General features: G+C 41.9%; 1 protein-coding gene across 2 annotated transcripts in view; it reads right to left on the minus strand.

Moving 5' to 3' along the window:
- Nucleotides 1–4,073: 4,073 nt before the first annotated feature.
- RFTN1 (raftlin, lipid raft linker 1) overlaps nt 4,074–22,079 on the minus strand; it is a 95,680-nt gene continuing 77,674 nt past the window's right edge. For both annotated transcript variants that reach the window (XM_048950356.1, XM_048950357.1), the window contains exons 7-10: nt 21,673–21,788; nt 10,955–11,058; nt 9,540–9,621; nt 4,074–6,471 (exon numbers count right to left, since the gene is read on the minus strand). In XM_048950356.1, coding sequence (XP_048806313.1) covers nt 6,028–6,471; nt 9,540–9,621; nt 10,955–11,058; nt 21,673–21,788 — 746 coding nt within the window. In that variant the 3' untranslated portion in view covers nt 4,074–6,027. The remainder of the gene's footprint in view (nt 6,472–9,539; nt 9,622–10,954; nt 11,059–21,672; nt 21,789–22,079) is intronic.

The raw sequence follows: 22,079 nt of genomic DNA on the forward strand, positions 1-22,079 counted from the left end.
TGAGAGAATTAGTTGATCATCAAAATAGTTCAGGTCCGTAAGTGCATAGATTCCCAGTTTATACCTGAAGACTTCAAAAAAGGAATGCCTAAATTAATGAAAACACTAAATAATATAATATTATTTTTGAATGTTAGATATAGTCTCTTCTTTGGTGGCTTTTTTCCTTGAGTTAAATGATGGCCCTCCAGCAGGTAACATGGCAACTTTTCTCCCTTGAGCATCCCTCCACTTTGCTTTTAGCTCGTGCTGAACCTTGCCACTGCAAACCTTTTCTATCACTTTCAGAGATTGTAGGATACACAGCCTGTAGGTTTCTGATGCCACATCTGCCTTCACCTGTGCCTACAAGCACAGTGAAACAAACTAGGCACCTCCTGGCCCCAGCTTTGAGTGCAGCATAAGAAGAGGATTGGAATGCGTGGCAGTTGGTGCAGAAGTTGCAGATGACTGGCTGAAATAGTCCTGGAGGTTTTCAGCACACTGAGTGTCAGAGGGGGAACTCTGCTCTTCCTGCAGCTCAGAACAAACAGAACTTAAAACAAGGCTCTATGTTCCATCCCAAAGAGGTAAGTGGTGAATTATGGATCTTAAAGATTTGTTTCAGGCTTTCAGGGGACGGCACCACATTGAGGGTCTGCCTGTAAGTCTTCATCTCCTGGCGATGGCAGCCCTGTACAGTGGGTCTGGTGCTTCTGTACTATACAACACTGCCCGCGTGGTGCAACTGCTTGTCCCCCATCAGTCACTGCAGGCCCAGAGGGAACGTCGCATCACATTCTCTCTGACTGAAATGAGGGGAAAGTGCCTGAATACCCTACTGCAAGGAACAGTTCCTTGTTCATTCACTCCAGAATGTAAATAGGACAGTGTGCTTGTCATGAACAATAAAACCAGGGGGTTTTGTCTTCATGAAGATGGTGACTGACAGGTCAGAGCTTGATGTTTGAAGGAAGCAGGGTTCTTTTCTTGGAAAAGTGCAACAAATTGGGCAATAGGTAAGTGCTGGTGCCCTAAAATAAAAACCAGACTGTGTTCCTCTGTGTTTTACAATGTAATGGTAAGAAAATTGTGGTGAGCCTTTGCATGTTGTTTTCCTTATGATTTTTAAACTACTAAGTGTATTATAAAGTGGTTTGCCATTTATTTTCCTTAATGCACATGCTTTCTTTAGCACAAATTGCATCTCTTTCACAAACCGCTCCTCAGAGTTATACCAAAATATAGATGTAACAAAAGGCATTTCTAAACCCTTTGCTTCTGTAATCATCTTTGTTGCCTCTAACCTCTTTCTGTCATCCCTTGTTACACTCAGACTGAGAGCTATAGGGCAAGGACACATCTCTTTAACTGTACAGTTTCACCCACTTGTACAAGGATATTACAAACTCCCCTGTCCACCCACGCTCACCACAGCAGCAAAAGATGGAAAAATGAAAAATAAGTAAAGTCACCCCACACCACTCACCTCAGTTGCTGTTAATGAGTTCTTTCTTACCTTGAGTGGTTATGCTGCCATAAGGCACAGAATACCTGAATTCCATAATGCAGAGTGGCTGTAAATATGAACTTCCCCTAACTGCACAGCCTTTTCTTGTTGATACACAAGAATATTTTGGAAGCATCTTCTTTCTAGAATTTAATGGTCTTGTAGTGAAACTTCAGTTTCACCTTCAAGTCTCTCCTTGGATCTCACTCCACTGTAATTGAAGGCAAAAAAAGCAGGAAAGTAAATTAACCTATATAAACATAGGCTGTACAAATAATTAACTGACTGGGATGCTGTTGAAGGAAACAGAAACCAACCCCTGCTGCTCAGAAGCTGCTGAGCTGGAGAAACATTCTCTTCACACTGTCAAAGCATAGTATTTAATTTTAGGAAATATTTATTCATCTTATATGCTTGGCACCAACTAAGGGAACATGAAAAAGTAGACCAATATTTACTTATTTTCCAAGAAACACTGGCCTGGGAGTCACCTGTGCTACAGCCTCACTAGACTGAATGTTTTTCCTCCTCCTGTGATGTTTTATCAGTTTACTGTTTGCTCATCAGGTACAACGGATACGAAGTATTCCTGTAGGGTCTGCATTCATTAACTGGAAAATAGTGACTATTCAGTTATTACGGTGCTTTAGGTCGTAGAGTGCTTTTAGAGCAAATGAAAGAAAGTGCTTTGAGGGAAAAGCCTTTTCTGCAGCCCTCCAGCGTTTGGTGAGGGAGTGGTGAGCAGCAGCCACCACCCACAGCTCTGCAGCCCCGTTCTGCTGAGTCCTGTGTCAGGACAGCCTTTAACTCCAGAAGCACATCCCTGCTGCCAGTGTGGGACACGGCTCAGCTCCACAGGCGAACTGTAGTGGTGACCAGCACTCCTCGTACCTTTGTGGAATGTTTTTCAGCAAGAAATTAGCACCTGGCTCTTTTTATGCTTTTCAGTTACAGGATAATGAAAATCCTGCATGGAAATGTGATAATGCTTTATTTCTGCCCTATAATTGGCTCCCTGAGGCAAATGTACAGAGTCACAGGAACTACAAAGAGAAAGCACAGTACCAACTGCTCACTGCAGAAACTGAGGCTGATACAGGGGCCAAATTAGGAAAAAAAGAATTCATGACAGTGTTACTTTCTACACAGCTTCATTTCCATGCATATGTTAAAGCAACTCTGCGCTATTATTTCAGTGGTTTTGTTTTGCAGCGCACAGCACAAATTAAAGAAGCTCTGCAAGATGAAGTGCCAGGCACATCTTTGGTGCATTTAGCCTGTGTTACAAGTTCACATAATCTACGAGGATGCCCAAACATTCTGGACTTTCATCCCACCTTGGTTCAACCTCCCTGTCACCACCTCCTGCTGATGGTTTTAATATGAAATCTCTTTTCCATCGTTCCATCCTCTTCTTCATCCACATTCAACCTTTGTATTCCCTAGTTGGCTGAGCTGGTTCCTTTCTTCAAACTCAAACCATCTAATGATTGCCTCCTTCAGTTGACCGCTTGCCCTCAGCAGCAGGCTGCGTAACTCCTGTCAGTAACACACGTGCTCATCCTTCAGAGGCAGCTCTTGTGCCTGGCTGACACCATGAGTCTGGCTGCTCTGAGAAGGGCAGCGTTTATGGTAAGCTCAGTGGAGTGCTGTCTGCCTGTGCTGCAGTGCTTCAGTCACCAGTCAACACCTGGAACACCCCTTAACACAGCTCCTCACTGAGGTGTGCAGCAATGCATGCTGCTGTCCCCTTCCAAGAGAGGCACAGCAAGAGCAGTTTGCATTCCCACTGGGAGATTCTGCCAGGTTCAGCTTAACACAGCAGCTCTCCACAGAGAGGAAAGAACCTGGCTTCATTCTCTTCCTTCACCTGGGGGTGACAAACTGTTGCAGAGCTGTGGCTGCTCTGAGTTCCTTCAGTTTCTCCCCACTGCTGGGATACTGCCCCTCACTGCTCAGGAGTTAAGCCTCGGCCTGGCCATCCTCCTCTATTCAGGCTTCAAATACAGTGACGACTGATTACTTTCATTTCCTTGACCACTGTGGTCTTGCTTTTTCAAGCCTGAAGTGGCTGGTAAGATGAGGCAGAAAACACATGCAGCAGATGCAAAGCCTTCCTGCTGTGGCCACAGGCTGCCTTTGCCAGCACTCCTCACATCTGTGTCGTGTCTGCACAGTGATGGAAGCTCACACTTCTCAAGACAGGGGCGTGGGGATGGTGAGCACACAGCTCCAGACTGCTGAACTGACTGAGAACAAGTCAGAGTCCCAGGCTGGAAATAATTACATGGCCATTTGAACCGTTTGCCCTTTTTAAACTGAAAAACATGTATTTCTTGTCAAGTCTTCCCAACCTTAAGCCGCTCCAGCAGCTACAGGAATGAATTTCTGTACCAGGCTTTCACTTAGAGCAGAGAGCTTCCTCACGCTCTGCCAGACTGCTGACAGACAACCAAGCAGCCCGCTCTGCAGCACTCAGCAACACGTGCTAAGGCAGTCATCAGCAGCTTCATTTCTTTACCACGTAGAGACCCTGAGTTCCTCCTTTTGGGGACAAATAATTAGCAGCTGTGCAATTACCACAAATAGGAAACCTCCTCATGAACTTTATTTCTCTTGTTTTGTAAGCAGTTGGGATGCAAACAAGGTCAAATTGCAATCCGATAGACACTTTCTATTCAAAAGTATTTGGCAAGTTCAATCTATTGCAACATTTTTACTAGTAAAATGTTCATTAAATACCATACATTTTTAAACAAGATTAATATAAAGCTAGTCCTTAAGACAGAAACCATCAGTAGAAATATCTTATGCTAATAAAAGTTGCAAACAGCTACTTAGAACTGTCCAGAGCAGAGACCTTGTCTGTATGTGGAACAACTGAAATAACACATTTTTGAGGTTATTGGAACTTCAGCCTACTATGGAGAAACAGAGTGAAATAATTGAAAAATATCACCAGTTACTTACAGTCCTGTGGTTAACCCACCAAATTCAAAATGAATACTCTTCAGTCAGCGAAAAAAAATCCTCCCGTGCCTTGTGTGTATGAAATGGAATGGTTTCAACTTGAGTGCCATTGTCCGATAAATGAATTCTCCAAATGCTATGATTTTTCCCTTCTCTGCAGTGGTCTGCAAGCTGTGTGATTTGCAGGCACAGAAGACGCTTTTAACCATGCCAGGTGTGCATTTGATGCAGGACACAGTTCTTTCACTGTACAGCATTTTGGTTCAAAGACAGGAAAATTATTGGGCACAAACTAGTTGAGGGACAAAGCTCACAAATGGCCAACTGAGCTCTTGTTAAAAATAAAAAAAAAACAGAACAAAAAAACCCAGGGAAGTTCAAAACGTATTTCTCACCCTTCTGCCAGCTTGCTTGACCACTTCTAAACAGGGACCAAGGTGGTAAAGAAGAGAGTAACAACTACTTCCTACCTTTTAGGAACACTGAAGTTCTCAAAGAATATATTACACATGTACATTCACTTGTAAATATTTAACGTAGCTCCCCCAAACAAAAAATGTTGGTAGCGTAACAGAATTCTGAGAGGTATCAATCCCAAAATACCACTACTTCTTTTAAAAAGCTCTCTATTAAGGTATTTGTACTCTGTAATATCATTTAGTGACATGGGAAGGCCGCTACCCTGCTATTTGCATCAGTTCTTTCCCACAGCGTATTTTACAACAATGAGGAAGTGGTGCAAAATGACGTGAGCAGGTCAGATGGTGACATCAAATTCCAATCTTAGTGAAGAGAGAACCGAAAGAAGCACATCTTACCTGCCTTAATTTGTCCTCTGTTTTCCCTATCTTCTGAAACCCCAGTGAACCATCAATTGGCAAAGAGAACATAAGCTTAACAGAATAGGAAATGTCATTTTATATTGAGATCATCTGCCTTACACAAATTTATCATGAGTTTTTGTTTACTCAGTATGCCTAAAGCAGGTTTATGATTTGCTTATTGCTTGAAGATCTGCAAAAGTTAATAAAATTCAGGAGAAAATGTCATTGGTAACTCTGCTGTTGGAGACAAATATAGATATGGCCGTCTTACCTAAGCTTTCAGATTTCGGCCTGCTTAAGCTCAAAAACCATTTTCATGACACTACAAGCTTAATGACAAACTAGCATATGGCACAAGAACTTCTCCAGCAAAGATACATGGACAAGAAAACATGACAATAAATTCTGACCAAGTGGAATGTTTGCCCCGCACTAGATACAAACCTACTGTGCCACGTCAGTCGCAGAAAAGCTCAAGCCTGTTTTCTGTCCCTATTTTTAATTTCAATTGTACCTCTAGAAGATGGCCTTTCCTACTCTGCAGAGTGAACGGAATTTTGCCATTAGAAAGCCTAGGCCCTGTACTTACCTAAAACATCAAGATACTGGCATGCTAAGGAGCAAAGTAAGTGCAATACCAAAGAAACGCTGAACTGAGCAATGGAGTTAGTGAAGATGATGAGCGAGATCTGTTCTTTTCTCTTGGCTAATACAACAACTCACAGAACCCCTGAGCTGTTGGCCTTACTCACAAGAAGGCTCCGCGTCCACTGCTGCACCACCAATCCCCTGGCAGCCATCAGGCCTGGGTGTGCAGTCCTGCCCCGCTGCCTCCTGCTCCTCACAGCAGTCGGGTGTGCTCTGGTCGGGACAGGTCTGCGCCTTGCTGCCACCGGTGTCACCAGCCTCAGCACTGGCAGGACATGTGCCCTCTGACACCCCATCACGGAGGGTGCCTCTGCTGTCAGCCCCAGCCGTTTCATTCCCCAAGTCTATGATGCCGTCCAGCTGCTGCTCAGGGCCAGGCCCTGATGCAGCTGACAGCTGTGCTGCTAAGTTTCTCGTGTTCTCTGTGACTTCAAATTCCGGCTTCTCTGCCGTCTGCTTCTCCCCAGAACCTAATTTAGTCTTCCTCGATTTCTTCATTGGTTTGTTGTGCACGTCTTCTTTGGAGAACCTCCAGTGAAACTACAAATAAAAGACCCAGACATTAAAGCCCACCTGTAACAGTCTCAAGCCAACATCTGCTTTCCTGAGAAGAAATACTTTTTACTTAGTTTTTATTCAAAGCTATTTTTGGTCAAAAAGACATGAGATGAAGAAACTGCATGACTAAATCAGATGGCTTCAAGATCACTGGAGCCTGCACAGGTGTATCCATGAGACACAGACAGGAGAGAGTGACGCGCTCTGCTTCTGCTGTGTAACATGCCTGCTGGGCTCCCTTCAAGAAGACATTTCCCCACTGAGGCGCACAGCAGCCTGGCAGACAGCATGCCCTGTGTGGAAAGCACAACCAGAGAGCTGCACAAGCGCTGACAGAGGAAGCAATCATGTGGCACTACCAATTTTTTTTCCACCAGGCTAGCAGCAGAACTAACACCATACCCCAAACCCTAAATTGTACAACAGTATGAAGGCTTTGTGATGAGAGCACATGAAGCTGCCTCAATACAGCTCTCACCACAAGACTTGCCACAACTACCATTTCAAAAGAACTGCTTTGACCACTATTAAAAAAAAAAAAAAAAAAAAAAAGAAAGAGAGAGAGAACTGGCAATATCTTGAAATACTGACTGGACAGGTCTAAGATACACAGGGTCTGACAACTATACCATTAATATACATCTTCATTCATCAAAAATAAGCTGAGCGTCCCAAGGAACGTCAGATCTGGTCCCACAGCAGTGCTGAGTCAACCCACAGCAGCTCCCTGAGTGCATGGATGTACCACAGAAGGGTCCAGGATGGTGCAGACTTGGGGACGGGCTAGCAGGCAGTCCTCACTACTTCTCGTGTGCCACAAATACAAAAGCCATTTTTTCCACTGTGACCATGGCTGTGTCAAAGTCAGTTAAGACACAGAGTCACATTCATAAATCTTTGATTTAGCTATTTATTAAGCAAAAAGTGATTCAAAACTTACTGTTTTTTTGCAGGGGAGGCTTTCCTTCCCTTCTCTAAACTGTAATGGTATTTAAATGAAAGATAACATTTCAGTTTTAGAGCTCAACTGTTCACAATTCTCATAGGCATCCGATTTTCTCTTTGATTTGCAGCAGGGCTGCACACTCACAGCTCCTTTCTAACCTGGCGCTCTCTTGGACAGAAGCAACATCGGGGCCCTGAACACAATATAGTTTGTCCTGAATTTGCAGGAGACTCTGCATACCTGCACAGGCACAGGTGCATATGTATGCATGTCTACTCAGGTATATATATATTATATTTCAGAAAAAGGTACACAGCCAGTTTCTGCTGAAATGAGCACCACTTTTGTATGAAGTGAATGAACTTGACTGTCACTGACTCAATTTTGCACTGTCTTACTGAAGAGAAGTTTGAACACTTCTTGCCTGCTTCCTTTTCTGTTCAAGTTAAACTGAGCAGCACCCAGCTGGTGAGCACAGATGGGACGGACCAGCTTCCAGCACTGCAGTGTCCTTCTACCTAATCAACAGATATCCTTCCAAGTAGCAGCCACCTACAAACACTTCAGACATGCCATATCCTAAGTTAAAAATCCCCAGCAAGTCTGTGATGTTGGATGGCAGAACGTTCAGCAGCTTCACCAAATGCTAGGTTCAGCAGCTTTGAAGTGGCTCCCAACAGCTGTTCAGAGAGGCTGAGCGAGTCTTACAGATGTCTATATGATCATAACCAATGCATCCCATTTTTCTTGGCCTTCGGTCTGAAAATGCATTAGTAATTTTTGCCCCTGAGTATGTCTGTATATTTAACATTGCCAACAAGTAAACCCTTTGTTTTGTCAACCAGACGTTGTTAAATAAGTTTTTATATCCCCAGATGAAAAAAATGTAAACAAATCATTGAGTCATCTGGATGGTATGCATTTGTTATTACAGTACAAGAAATCAGTATCATACTGCTTCTCTGTTTGAAGACATACAATTGCTTACAGTCACCCACCAAAAAAATAACTGAATGTGGGCACATCACCCCAACTTTAATCACTTGAAAACAAAGAGAAGGAATAAGAAAGAAGGGCTTTGTAGCACCATCACAGAATAACTAGGCTCTGGCTTCACTAATAAGAAAGGGTAAATCCTGAACAACAGACATGCTCCCAGCAGCTTTCTCCTGCTTTGGTCAGCTCAAACTCCTTCCTGTTCTCTGCTGTATTTAAAAGGTGACTCTCACAAAGCCGGCTCCAATCCAGTGAGGGCTTTCTAGATCTGCAGTTCCCTAAACACTAGCTACAATGTTCTCAGTGCTCAGCTCTACTTAGCATTTCCCATATCCTACTGTAGCTCAGCTGTGAGCAGAGCAGTCCTGCTGATGACATTAGGCCAGCCAGCACCCAGCAATCGCAAAGAGTAAAACAGAATAAAAATGAGGCTGTATGAGCAACTTTCTCATCACAGGGTCTCAGGGAGATTTTCAGTACTTCACCCATCACCCTTGCTGATGCTTCCCTTACACACAGAAAGGGTAAGGCAAATTCCTACACAAGAGGAAGGTCAGCCACTTGCCCAGTGCCACTATTTCCCCTTCAGCAGTACAGCACGACACAGCTGGGTGGGGGTTTCCACTGTTATGCTTTTAAAAAGGGAAATGGGAATATGTATCCACATACGTACATTATTAGCTGTCAGCTGTGTTCTCAGATAATATAGCTGGATTCAGGGGGCTTTATGCTTAAATTCTAGCAGAATTTATTAACATTCCAGCACTAGATAGAAACAAGGTAAGAGACAACGAGTACCAGTTTCTCTTTGCAGACAGTGAATGTGGGCAGAGATTTTTAGGTCACATGTGCAGGTTTATGGCAAAGCTGTAAAGAGAATTCAACACTTCTTCTGCTGCCATGAATCCAGCAGAAGAGCTCTGACATCGTCTGAGCATCTCCTTTCGTTCAAACAGTTCAAATTCCTTGTGTCTTGTTTCATTTACCAGGCCACTTTATGACAGAGACATTCAATAAGCCACGTTTACTTCTTTGGGAAATCAATTGCAATATTAAAATTTTGCCAACATAAAAAAAACGAAGAAACCAGGAACCTGGGTTTATTTACCTTAGATTCTTTTTTCTTTGCTTTCTGGGGCAAAGAAGGTCTCTGAAGAAATACAATTTGCTTTGTAGATAAATTCCCTTCCCTGAAAAGAAACAAATGCACACTCCTGAGAATGAATTAAATTCACATGCAGCATCACTCAAAGCAAAAATCCATCTCGGTCATTTATTTTTGCAGGTCAAAGAAGAACAAAATGAAGAATGACCTAAACATTGCTTGACCCCAGTGTCTCGAAGCATCCTGGCATTTTGGGGGAAAAATGATCAACTGATTACCCTGATAGAGACTGTTACTGTGACATGCTTTAGCTGAATGTTTTAGAATTAGAGTGTAAAAAGAAATTGTTTTGAAGAAAAAGCAAGAAATCTATGGTGCATGTGCATAGCCCTGGTGGGGCTGTGTGTGCCCCACAGGTATGTAGTGAGGCAGGAGGTACAAGCAGATGCCAGGAGCAGTTGGATTGGGTGCCTTTCTGCACTGCCATCCTGGCCTGTGTTACTGGAGTTATAAAAGGAATACAGAAAACCAGAAGAGAAAACAATATCTATATACACACCCTTAAAGAACAAGGCTTACATATCATGATTATGATTTTCCATTTGTTCCTATATTTAAATGCACATGAAAGGCTTTAATATACCGGCACAGATGGCCTTTACTTTTTAGGCTTTTATGTGTAGGAACAGTCTTCATCTAGCTCTCTAAAGGAGCTGGGCATATTTTCCCTTTCTTCAGCTAAAAAAAAAAAATTCATGACTAATTACACTGCTTTATATATAAATATATTCCTGACAAGCATAAATCCAGAATGCTCCATCTTCATGATAAGCAAGTGGGGTGACTGTTTTTTTCACCACCATTAGAAAGAGCATTTTTAAGTGACACGCATTTATGTCTAAAATCTCTGAACATTAATAATAGCAAAGCAGACCCCACACAATGACTACATATGCAAACAAGGCTACCAGAGTAATGACACAATAATTGGATATGGTTCTGCTCAGCTAGACTGTGTGTACCATCAGCGTCAGACAGACAGTAATTAAGAATGAAATTAATTTGCTTCAAATGGGCAACATCTCACTCCAAATATTATCATGGGTTTTGCTTTTGCTCCAAGTGGAGCTACTAAGTGAGAGAACCAGAGCAGGCATTTATTTATTTATTTTTAACACAAAGACAGAGATGATAATCAGAAAATACATGCAGAAACCACAGAGCCATTTTGCATTCTTTTGCCCACCAGACACATGCTTCCTGTCTAACGTGGCTTGTGGTACTCAGAAAACCCAGAGAACAGCTGCAGGAGGGTTTGCAAACGCACTGAACATGGGCAAGAAAATCTATGCTAACTGTGCAGAGAATTGCTTGTGGTGCACAGACAGTGGCTGAAAAGCAGTGCTCACCCTCCCTACCTGTTTGTCTTCACAATCGGAGTGGGAAGGACGCACGTCAGCTGCCAGCCGTACATGGCAAGGGAATTCAGCAGTGGAACATAATCTGTCTGCACTTCCACTCCCTAGGAGAGAAAAATCAGCAGTCAGCATCAGCTCTTGCAGCGTGACATTCATTTTGACTTACAGCTTTTCTGGAAGGAGGAGAGGGTTTTTGTGGTGAAGTGAATCATTCTGTATGTCCAGCTGGCCAAGGAAAACATGATGTGCAGGAATGACCACCAGTTCATCCTAACCTGTTAAATGACTTTGCTTAGAATGATAAACACCTGTGATTATGTAGTTGTTGATTTTTTATACTGCCTAAACCACCCATGCTTCAAACGATTCCAGATCTGAACAGGACAAACTCATTGCCTTTTATCATCAAGTATCCTCTTCCAAACAAACACTGACAACATGACAACAATGCTTTGCCCAGATTCTGCACTTATTTAGGCTGCACCAAATCAACTGAGCAGCTCTACAGCGATGGATCAAGAGCAAAATGGGCAACTACAGAAAAAAAACCTAAGTACAAGTCTGTTCCTTGTATTACAGAATCACAGAGATACTCATGAATACACACTGCCTCCTTGTTTTGAATCAGAAGATCTGTGGGCAAGACCAAAAATGCCGGCATTCAGATATACATAAGACAGCCTTGCTCTTTCCAATAGATGGCAAAACCTGTAATTCACACATAAAGAACTACTGGTGATTTCAACAAAGACTGCTCCAGTGTCCCATTGCCAAGACTTCCACTAACTTGAGAATAGATGGTAGAGCATATTTACTTGTTTTTCATCTTAATAAACACAAAACACAGAAATGATAACTACCAGCCTCTACAAATACAGCTGTATTCCATTGGAATAACAATCAGATCTGCCAGAAAGCTCAGACACTTAGATTGGTTTAATGTGCACACTAGTAGTTTTAATCACCAATTCTCAGCAAAATAATTTTCTCTATTTTCCTCAGGCCTGCTCCAAAAAGTCCATTTATTCTGTAATAATAGTCATCTGGTCAGAACTAATCCAAATCCTCCTGTAGTACTTCAAATTACCTTAGTGACTTCCAACTTCAACTATTCCTTTCTTCTAATGACTGTAATAAAGGTCACTTGATATCTTCATAACTGAATGACTGCCTGACTCTGCCTATTCCAATCTCATCTTGACTGCAAATAGCCCAAGAAGCTCTATCGCTCCTGCTTAAAAAAGAGAGTATTTGAAAATTCTGCACTAGAAAGTAGCTGTAAGAGAACACTTGGCTCATGCTGCTCTGATTTCTGTACAGAGACTTTCAGGGCCTTTTTACACACACAGCTGCTTTGCAGCACCAGCATGTATCTGGAATACACACAGAATTGCTAATTACTGATTTCCCCCAAATCAATCAGGACTGATCCCCAGCTGGGACTGAGGGCAGTTTGGTGCCTCCCTACACTCTCTTTCTCCTCATTGCCCTTCCCACTCTCTGTCCCCACTGTAAGATGGGCGTCTCCTGCCGCTTCCAAGTTATCAAAATAGTGTTTGCAAGGGTAATACAGAAAGGATGACATGTCCAGATGCCTTTAGCATCTAACCTCTCAAGGAAAGAGATCAATCACACACTGAGCTTCATCAGGCAGGTCAACAATGTTTTCCAAAAATGATGAAAACACAAGCACCAGGAATGAGGTCAGCACATCACCACTGCCAGCCCTCCTCTGGACACCAGGAGGGACACAAGATCTGACCAAAACATTCCCTCTCTCAAGGCATTTGTAGATGACAAACCAGAGGGAGATCACTCATGTGGAAAGCATTAAACCAGTGGGTCAGGAAACACCGGTGCAGCAGACCTTGTTTGAGTCCCAAGCAACCTCCCATGCTACAAACAGCATTCCTATTTTGAATTCATTGCCTAAGGTCAGAGAACACTGAGGAGACCTTTCTCCTTGCATAAGGATACACACACAGACATGTCAAAAATCAACAGGATGACAGCAATGAGGAGGGACATTGGTAACACACAGAGCACAGCTTGCCTGGCTGCTGCAGAACCTGGAGTGTGAGGCTGCACTGCCCCCACTGTCACAGTGCCGTCCCCACAAGGCAAAAGGAGGCCGGGACCCATCTGACCTGTCAGAGTTAAGCACCACCTGCAGAGATGATGCTGTGCTTCTTAATCCCCAAGCAGCAGAAGCAGAAAGAGAGGATAAATCACACTCAAAAGTGTAAAGTTACCGGAAATTAGATTTAAGATTAACGTCAGTTCAAGTTCAAGAAAAGAAAAAGAAAGTCTGGAAAACATAAAAGATCTGTTGAAAGAGTACTGTATCATTGTTAGAAGGTATCTATTCATTCTTGCATAGGCTGGTGCTGACAGCAGAACCTGCATGTCATAGATCACAGAATCATCAAACTATTAGGGTTGGAAAACACCACCAAGACCATCGAGTCCAACCACCAACCCAGCCCCTCCATGCCCACTAACTTTGTCCCTCAGTGCCACATCCCCACGGTTCTTGAACACCTCCAGGGACAGTGACTCCACCACCTCCCTGGGCAGCCTGTGCCAATGCACCACTCTTTCTGAGAAGAAATTCTTCCTAATATCCAACCTGAACCTTCTCTGGTACAACTTAAGGCCATCATCTCTCATCCTATCACTGGTTATCCAGGAGAAGAGGCTGACCCCCACCTTGCTACAATCTCCTTTCAGGTAACTGTCAAGAGCAATAAGGTCTTCCCCGAGCCTCCTCTTCTCCAGACTAAACAATCCCAGAAGTCAGACTGGGCTTCTTCAGTTCCTTCTTCAGACCAGGAAGGGAACATACCTTAAGGCACACCTCTCCCAGCTCCAACTGCTCTGAGCAAGACCTTGGTACCATTGGGCACCACACAGCTCCTCAGGGGAATAAATGCCAACAACTGGTTGTTGTAAGGCAACGGACAAGAGAAAGGACGCTCTCCTGAACCAACATGCAGAATTCACATGGGCTGCTAGCTCCCCATTTGCAAATACAGATAATAGCAGCCTTAACACCACATAAACAAAATATCCTCCCTCTCCTGAATCATCATCTGCAGTCCTATCCCAGGACTGGAAACTGGCCACAAGCAGAAGCCACAGTCATACAGGTCTTTAGGAGAGAGCACAAAGAATCAGTGTCACCTAAAATGCTTCCGTAGGCAAAAATGCATCCAAATAGACAATACACTGGGGGCTGGGTACAGAGAAAAAGCAGAATTTCATATTTATTTTATAAGCAATAATGTTATTTTAAGATTTACTTTTATTTGCAACAATGGAAATATAATTTCAATTTCTTAAGAGAAAATTTCAATGCTCTTTCTAGCTAACAGATCTGAATTTGAGAACCAATAGGAAGAGAAGGTACATGCCAGAGCTCTGGTGAACAAGAGTGTTCACATAATGTGTCTCAAACTGGGAGATGTTTCATTCAGTGTGAAGGTGGAAAATTTTAATTAACTTGTTTCCCACCCTGCTATGGATGGTAAATCATCTCTGATCACACCTGGAGTGTCAAGAAGCCAGAGCACAGTGAGTGAGGCTTTTCCCTTGACTTACACCACATGAAAAGAATTCATTTTTTCTGTAGTTGTATTATTTGTTTTCAGTCTTTTCTTGCTTTCACAGCAGCTTCTTCTCATTAGAAAGGAATAAAAAGTATGATTAAAAAATGATAAAGATAATATCTAGGGCAAGCCACGCAAACAACTGCATTAACTGTTTTTCTTTTCTTTTCCCCCCTTTACTGTGGCAATTTTAACCACAGCAAGAGAATAAACACAGCAGCTACTAAGCTCTTGTGAAACAGAAGGAAATCATTCTTTCCTGGGTTAAGTGAATGTGATTTACTCACAGGGCAGCTATGGATTGTCACTGTTTAATATTTTTTTCCAATGTGGATTGAAGAGTGGAAGACTGAAAATCCCATTAAATAAATCTTAATAAAACCTTTACAAGCAAATCCTAACAGACCACATGCTAAGGCCTACGGACAGATGGCAAAGAGGATGGAAAGTAAAAAACACAGCAGCTTTTAAGTAGGCTCAAGCTATTGTTTATGGGAGAAAACATGCAGTGTGCTCCTGCCCAGCTCCCTACACAAACACTGGAGAGAGCCCATAGAAAAGGCAGCATGCACCCTGGGCAGCAGACTACCAGCCTCCACCACTGCCAAAGTTGCAGCTTTTCCTATTTCACTGGAGGGAGAAAGAGGACGTGGTGAAGGCAACACTGGCACCTTGTGAAAAAGAGAGAAAATAAAATAAGAGAAATCAAATATATGGGCTGTCTGAGAATTACCTGGTACAAGAATGCTGCAAATGTTTGATGGCTGCAGTAATACAGAAGAAAAAGAGACCAAGCCCAAGCTCTGAAGTTTGAAATGATTTGTCCATTCCTGTTTTAAACTTATTCCATAAAACACTTTCTCTTAATAATGTAACACCATCGATCCATTAAAACTATCTACTGTAAGCAAAAGAGAAGTTTCACACAAGCGCTGCAGCAAAAAAATTGCACCACGTTCCTTCAGCATTGAGCTTCTCCTAAATCTCAGCCTGTAATATAATACAGAGCCTTGTCAGCAGACATGCATGAGAAGCTTTACAGCAGAGCAGTGTGGGCAAACAGAAAAACAGAACAAGACAGCCTTTTGCTCATTATATCAGATAAATGTAACGTATTTCTTAATAAAATTTCTTATTATATGTGAATTAATGGACTGTGAAGTATTTTTGAGAATATACAAATCTGCAGCACTAAACTGGGGGAATCCTGTGAAGGCAGTTTTTCCTGAGATTCAAATGTATCCGTTCTCAATGTCCATACACATATATGCTGCTGAGTAGCATTCACATCCATGTCCACATACAGTGTAAAGCAAAATAATCAACAACTAAAAAGCTTCCTCTGTCTGTTAAGTCCACTTCTCTCAGTGACTTCAGTGAGGCAAACCCTACTTTCTGGTGCAAGCATAAACTGTTAAAACGTTTGAGTACTTCCAGTAATGCCTGCACCTGTAAGACAGAAGCACAGTTGAATAGCAACAGAATTTTGCATTTATAGAAGCAGAGGACAGGTAGCAAAAGCTCCTCAAGGTGAATGTGTTACATTAGAATGGAAAGGGCTCTCCTCATAGGAAGCGTGGAAACATCTTAGGAAATCTGCTGAACTTAATACAGCATAGGGGACAATGCAATGACAGCACAATTCCACATCGGCCACGGAGCAGAAGAAATAACTATTATCTAGCAATCCATCAGTACATTTTCTTACATAACTCTGGCATTTTTAGTCTCATAATTCCTGCAACATTTCCATGCTGTACCTTCAGGTGAGTGCCAATTTAACCGTCTATCTACAAACTGTTCTTGGAACAACAGTAACAGCTAAACACTGTCTGAGAACTGGTATAACCCAGGGTGCCTTACCACACACAGCTGAAGCTTTTGCACACAGCTTCCCCAGTGTAACATCCTTCAGTTTTAAGTTACTCTCAGCCTGTTCCAAATAAGCTCTGTGCACTACTTTACCATTCTGAAATGAAAAATCTACTTCCAAACAAGAAGCACATCTGAAAAACAGATGCTCTATGGCAACAGGTTCAAGTCAACAAGAAAGGAGACCTCCAAAACATGCAGGGTAGCACGCGCAATTGATGGCATCCCAGCTGCTGTCTCCTGTGATACTCAAAATGCCAGGGCATCGTCCTGTGGCCACCCAGCAGCTGCTCAGGGTCAAAGAGGTACATAAGCCAAGTCCTTACTGCCTGGCCAAAGGTGACCTGCTGTGAAAAAGACTTGTGCCCTTTGTGACTCTTTGTAAAGTGTAAAAAAAAAAACCAAACCAAAAAACAAAACAAAAAAAACCCAACACATCTGAAATGCTTCTTTTCAGTTTGTTCTTGAAAGTTCAGATCTGGTATTCTCTTTTTTTTTTTCTCTATGTTTGTTTCTATGGGTGAGTAGAGAACTAATTCTTATCTGTGATCCTGCCACAAACCAAAGCAAACCATGCCAGACAGTACGTGACTTTTTTAATATTGAGATCGTTATAAATCCTGTGCTTTTCTGCCTGCTTACTTCAAGTGTCCTTTACTCACTGGGAAGAAATGTTGGCTTTGCCAAACTTCAGTACTTCCAGCACTACAACAAAGTATTGCTAAATTTATCAACAAAACCAAAGAAAGATTTGCCTGTGTTTTTTAATCCTATATAAGGTACATCTATTGAGTTCAGTAGGCAAATAGAGAGATATTTATGCTGCCTTTGTATCTTAGATAAAAGAAACAACAGCTACAAAAACCTGTTAAAGTCAACAGGCTCCTGAAGGTTTTGTTTAGCTTTGCTTATACAGCAACGAGGGGCAAAATCCTGAAATACTCCATCCAGGCAAAAATATTTGGATGGTAAAGAGTCACTCTCAGAACTGCATTTCATACCAATCGCCATCAGCTTTTTTTCTGACCCAGCCATGCCTTTCTCCTATGGCTAAAGACAATAAAATGTAGCTTAACTGACATGACCTAAATCAAATCTACAGTCAAATCAAATCTTCATTTCCAGAGAATTTTTCCAAAGGCTTACATTAAGGCAACTTGCAACACAGGCTTAACAGAGATCATTCTTAAATCTTTTGATATGTCACACTGTAAACGGTTTATCGTGTCTACAGCAGACACTGACCCCATTCAGTTTTGCCAGGGAAATGGCAACACTGTGATGCATTTGAGATTTTAATTCATGCTGGTGTACCAAAGATACGGTAATAGCACAAAAGAAGAAAGCGATGAATCACTAGCTGAGGATTTTCAATGAGAAAATATTGTAAATTAAGGACAGTATTTTCAGAATGAACAAGACTTCCAAAGAGGAACAATATAGAAATCTAAAATAAACATTGTGGCACTCAACTTGAAAGACACTACCAGCTGTTTTGTCTTGGCTAATGGCTAAGAGAAGGAGACAGATTAGAGGTGGGGAGGGCGAAATCACACAGGCTTTGATTAATCAGAGCTGCCTACCCACATTTGCCTAGGCAAGCAGAATTAAAACCATCATGTAAGTTGTAGCGCCAGATCTCAGAGACTGCTGTGGAAATAACGTGTCCTGACATTTTTAGAGTTAAAATGATAGGAATGAGAGGAGCATTTTGTCATTAGAACTCCTCTGGTCATTCACAGAGGATGCGACAGCTCTACTTTGCTCGAGGAGAAAGAGTTAAATCACTCAGAGCTATTACATCCTGTCTGCTGCTTGGCGGGACCACATACTGTGACAGCTGCAAGCTTTACATCCTCTACAGACTGACATTTTACACACATAACCAGTGCATCACATTGTTCAGCTTGTTTTCTCTTTTAGCCTTAGCAATTAAAAAGGCAGCACATTCCCCACTAAGAGGTGTGCCAGCCCCTCTCTTTTGCCTTTATGACTAAACAGCAAAACTTTATCTTTTCATTGAGAAAGGTTCTCTAGATTTCATTTTATTACTGAGAGCATCAGTACATGCTGTATGTCTTTTTACGTTGAACAGCTTTCTTTTGTTGTGGCTGGGATTCTTTTCATTTCTTTGTTTCTTATTCCTAATTGGGACACAGCACAATACATTTGCACAGTTCAGACCACACCTGAACAAGTCTATAGCTCTCCCAGACATCCTATCTGATACAAACTTTAAGTAAGAATCCATTATACACATTTATGTCACGCTGCCCATCAGTGCTTCCACTGCTGCCTTGGTATTAACGAAAAAGACAAATGGAAAAGGTTAGTCTAGGCCACAGTAAAACCTGCATCAAAAAATATGAAATTCTACATTAATGAGGCATTCCATTGCTCCAAAACTATCTCTGCGGTAACATTTTGATCTACCAATAATATTAAAAAGCATCAGGGCATCTCCTGTCAGTACTGGACAGTCTTTCCCATTTTCTGTATCTCCCATTTCACAGTCCCATCCTCTGCCCCTTTCTTATTCCATGCTCACTGTAAATAAAGGTGGATTTCAAGGGAGTTTAACTGAGGGACAACCTGATTTTCTGGTTAGGACACTGGACAAGCACCTTTCTTCATCATTTCATGACCTTACTTAACAATTCCTATTATCTCTCAGAAAGCATGGGGCAGGAAACAGCCAGCCAGTTACTTAAACCTCAGGGGAACAAAAAAGTGGCCAGCACTGCTCTGTCTCTATCTGGGTTCCAAACTGTCCAAGAGTTCTACAACGCCTCATTATCCTTCAGCATGCTTTTTTCTCTACTCTATTTCTCCATTTACACATTGGTAAGTAATACATTCATTGTGTCACTAAACGAGGCTACTGACCTCAGTAGGACAGAATTGCCAGAGAATAGCCAGCACCCACATTTCAGGTTACAGCAGAGAACAATCTCATCACACCAACAAGTTGTGTACACGTTACCAGCTAGTTTCTGAAGTTGCACATAGACCTACCAAATCTTACACCTGGAACTAGAGACTCTTCATGTTAGCCCTCACACAGACACGGTATGTAGCATTACAGCATCTCCTGACTCACCAGATGGCTTTCACTGGTTGATGCCTTAATCTATTGGCCAGCTGTACCTCCAGCTTGGGGGAGAAAGGCATCACTGCTAGAATTCAGGCAAACGATGTACTACCTTCCAGGGCTCTAACACTTCCAAGTGGTCATGCTAGAAGACACTCCTCTGCTGTGTCACACTGTTCAGTTATTGCCATCACTGGTTCTCATTATCAGATGCTGTCCTCATCATAGTTTGAGGCAAACTTGTGTCCACCAAGAGCAAACTAAGAGGTGCAGAGGGCATTATGCATGACTGCATTACAATATCCTTGAGTCACAAAGAGCTTCTCGCTGGCTGTCTGAGCCAAACTGATTCAGATCAAGAGTCTACTTAATCTCAGAAAGCTATCCCCAGTGTGGCTATATGGGACAGCTCAAGCACAGTAATATCAGGGCAAGCATGCAGGATACTTGCCCTAGATATTTTATGTATTTCCTCAGCGCATCATCAGGTTTAGTTTCTACTGAAAGCAACGTGTGATGCAAAGTAAGATATAGTATGTGGGGAGGATCACAGGGCTCACTTTAGAAACACATGGCTAATCTGAATAAAATGCTTCTATAGATGCATAGATATAGAAAAGATAGAGAAAATCACAGTATCTTTTCCAGTTTCTCCTTGAACCCATCTAGCCTTTTTGAAACCACGGCATTCTTCAGAAATGTATTCTACCAATTTCCTTCCTGCTGTGTGACGTATGACCTGAATTACTTTTTTTTTTTTTTTTTTTTTTTTTTCATTTTGTACCTGGCCCTTGAGCAGTCACATTTGAAGCCTCTCAAATCTTATACTGCCAAAGAATGCAAAAAGTTAACCCCTATTCAAATATCTCCTATGATTTAGGAGACCTCTACCTATTCTGTTACCTGCAACTTTTCTTTTTCCCAGGCTGAAATACACACCACATAAAGTCTTCCTAATATGGAAGCTGTCTGTATGGCTGATCATCCCCATTACTATTCTCTGGACATTTTCAGTGTTAACATAACCCTATGAAAAAAGGTGCTGCCAAATCATGACTTATATAGTAGTATAAAGCAGTGTATGCTTGCTGTATCACACTCTATTCCTCTCCAAGCAGTTTTTAACATTCGGTTAACATTAATGCCTCTTGACATTTGCCTTCTTGCTCAGCACTAACCTAAATGCTTTCATGAAACCTTCCGTCATTACCCCAAAACCTTGCTCCTGATTGGCAATACCACAACTTGACCCTAAAAATAAGTTGTGGCTGTAAGTTTTTTTTTTTGTTTTTTTTTTTTGTTTTTTTTTTTTTAAGTCTGTAATAACTGGAATAATATCAAATGCAATACAGGCATCATTTTTATAGATGCACATGAGCACAAGAAAAGCTGCTGTTAACAACTACGTTGTTCTTCAAGAAGTCTCTCATATGCTCATTTCTTGCTACACTTTAAAGTCATCAACTAATGATCAAACTCCTAATCCTAGTCTTCTGGAATTTTAGACATTTAGTTTAGTATCAGTCTCATTTTTCCTTAATCCATGCTTCTGGGAGATGCTGTGCCCTGCGTAAGTCTTTCCTAGGATTTTCACACCCAGTTTGCAATACATTGTAAATGAAGATGAGGTATGGCTTTTTATAGATTGTAGAATGGCTCAGGTCAGGATTGACCTCAAGGATTGTTAAGCTCCAGCCCCCCTGCCGCTGGCAGGTGCCAATCTCTGTATCCAATACAAGACCAGGCTGCCCAGGGTCCCATTCAACCTTTAATAGATATGTAACATCTATTTGGCAGACTAGAGCAATCAAATTATAAGAAAAATCTTCTGAACATTAAGCAATGTTTTTTTTCCCCCTTGTGATCTTTTTCCTTCTTATTGCAAAGATTTTAATCCCAGGTTTTTAAATACCTATTTGTGTACCACACCCACGTTGCTCTTCCTCCCATCTTCTCCCCCACTGAAGTAAGGAATGATTCAAAACCAGAAAAGCACTGTTCAAACACAGAGCGTGGTTAACCTGGCATTACTGCTAACACTGGCCTCTCTACCTCCATTACTTGTATGCACTGCTGAAGTAAGTACAGGAGTATGCCTGCAGTCTCGGTGTGTTTTGATTTATTAAATAAATAAAGGAAAAACATACCTTCAGTACAGTCCACTGCTCTACAACAATAGCATCATAGCCCTGCATGGTTTTATTGTCTTCCACAGCAACATCTTCAAAGAGAAATACTCCATCCATTGTTCCATGCAAGGAATCTGTGGAAACACAGTGTTATATGTAAGCTCTGTGAGAAACACCCCATGTGTAGCGAGGCATTTTAATTTAGTAATAGCCAGTTCTTTCAAGCATATTAATACCATGTGCTTGGAAACACATTTTCCTCCGAAAGTCCAACTGCAACAAATGTCTGAGACAAACATATTCAGCAGTTTCTAAAAGCAACCCTCTCCATCCACCGTTATGCCAGAGTTTATCCTCAAAAAACACAGCTCTTGCATTTTGAGGTGTCAGAATAAGTTCAGTCCTTTTCACCAACCTGAAGTTGT

This window comes from Lagopus muta, chromosome 7 (assembly GCF_023343835.1).
Source record: "Lagopus muta isolate bLagMut1 chromosome 7, bLagMut1 primary, whole genome shotgun sequence".
NCBI lineage: Eukaryota > Metazoa > Chordata > Aves > Galliformes > Phasianidae > Lagopus > Lagopus muta.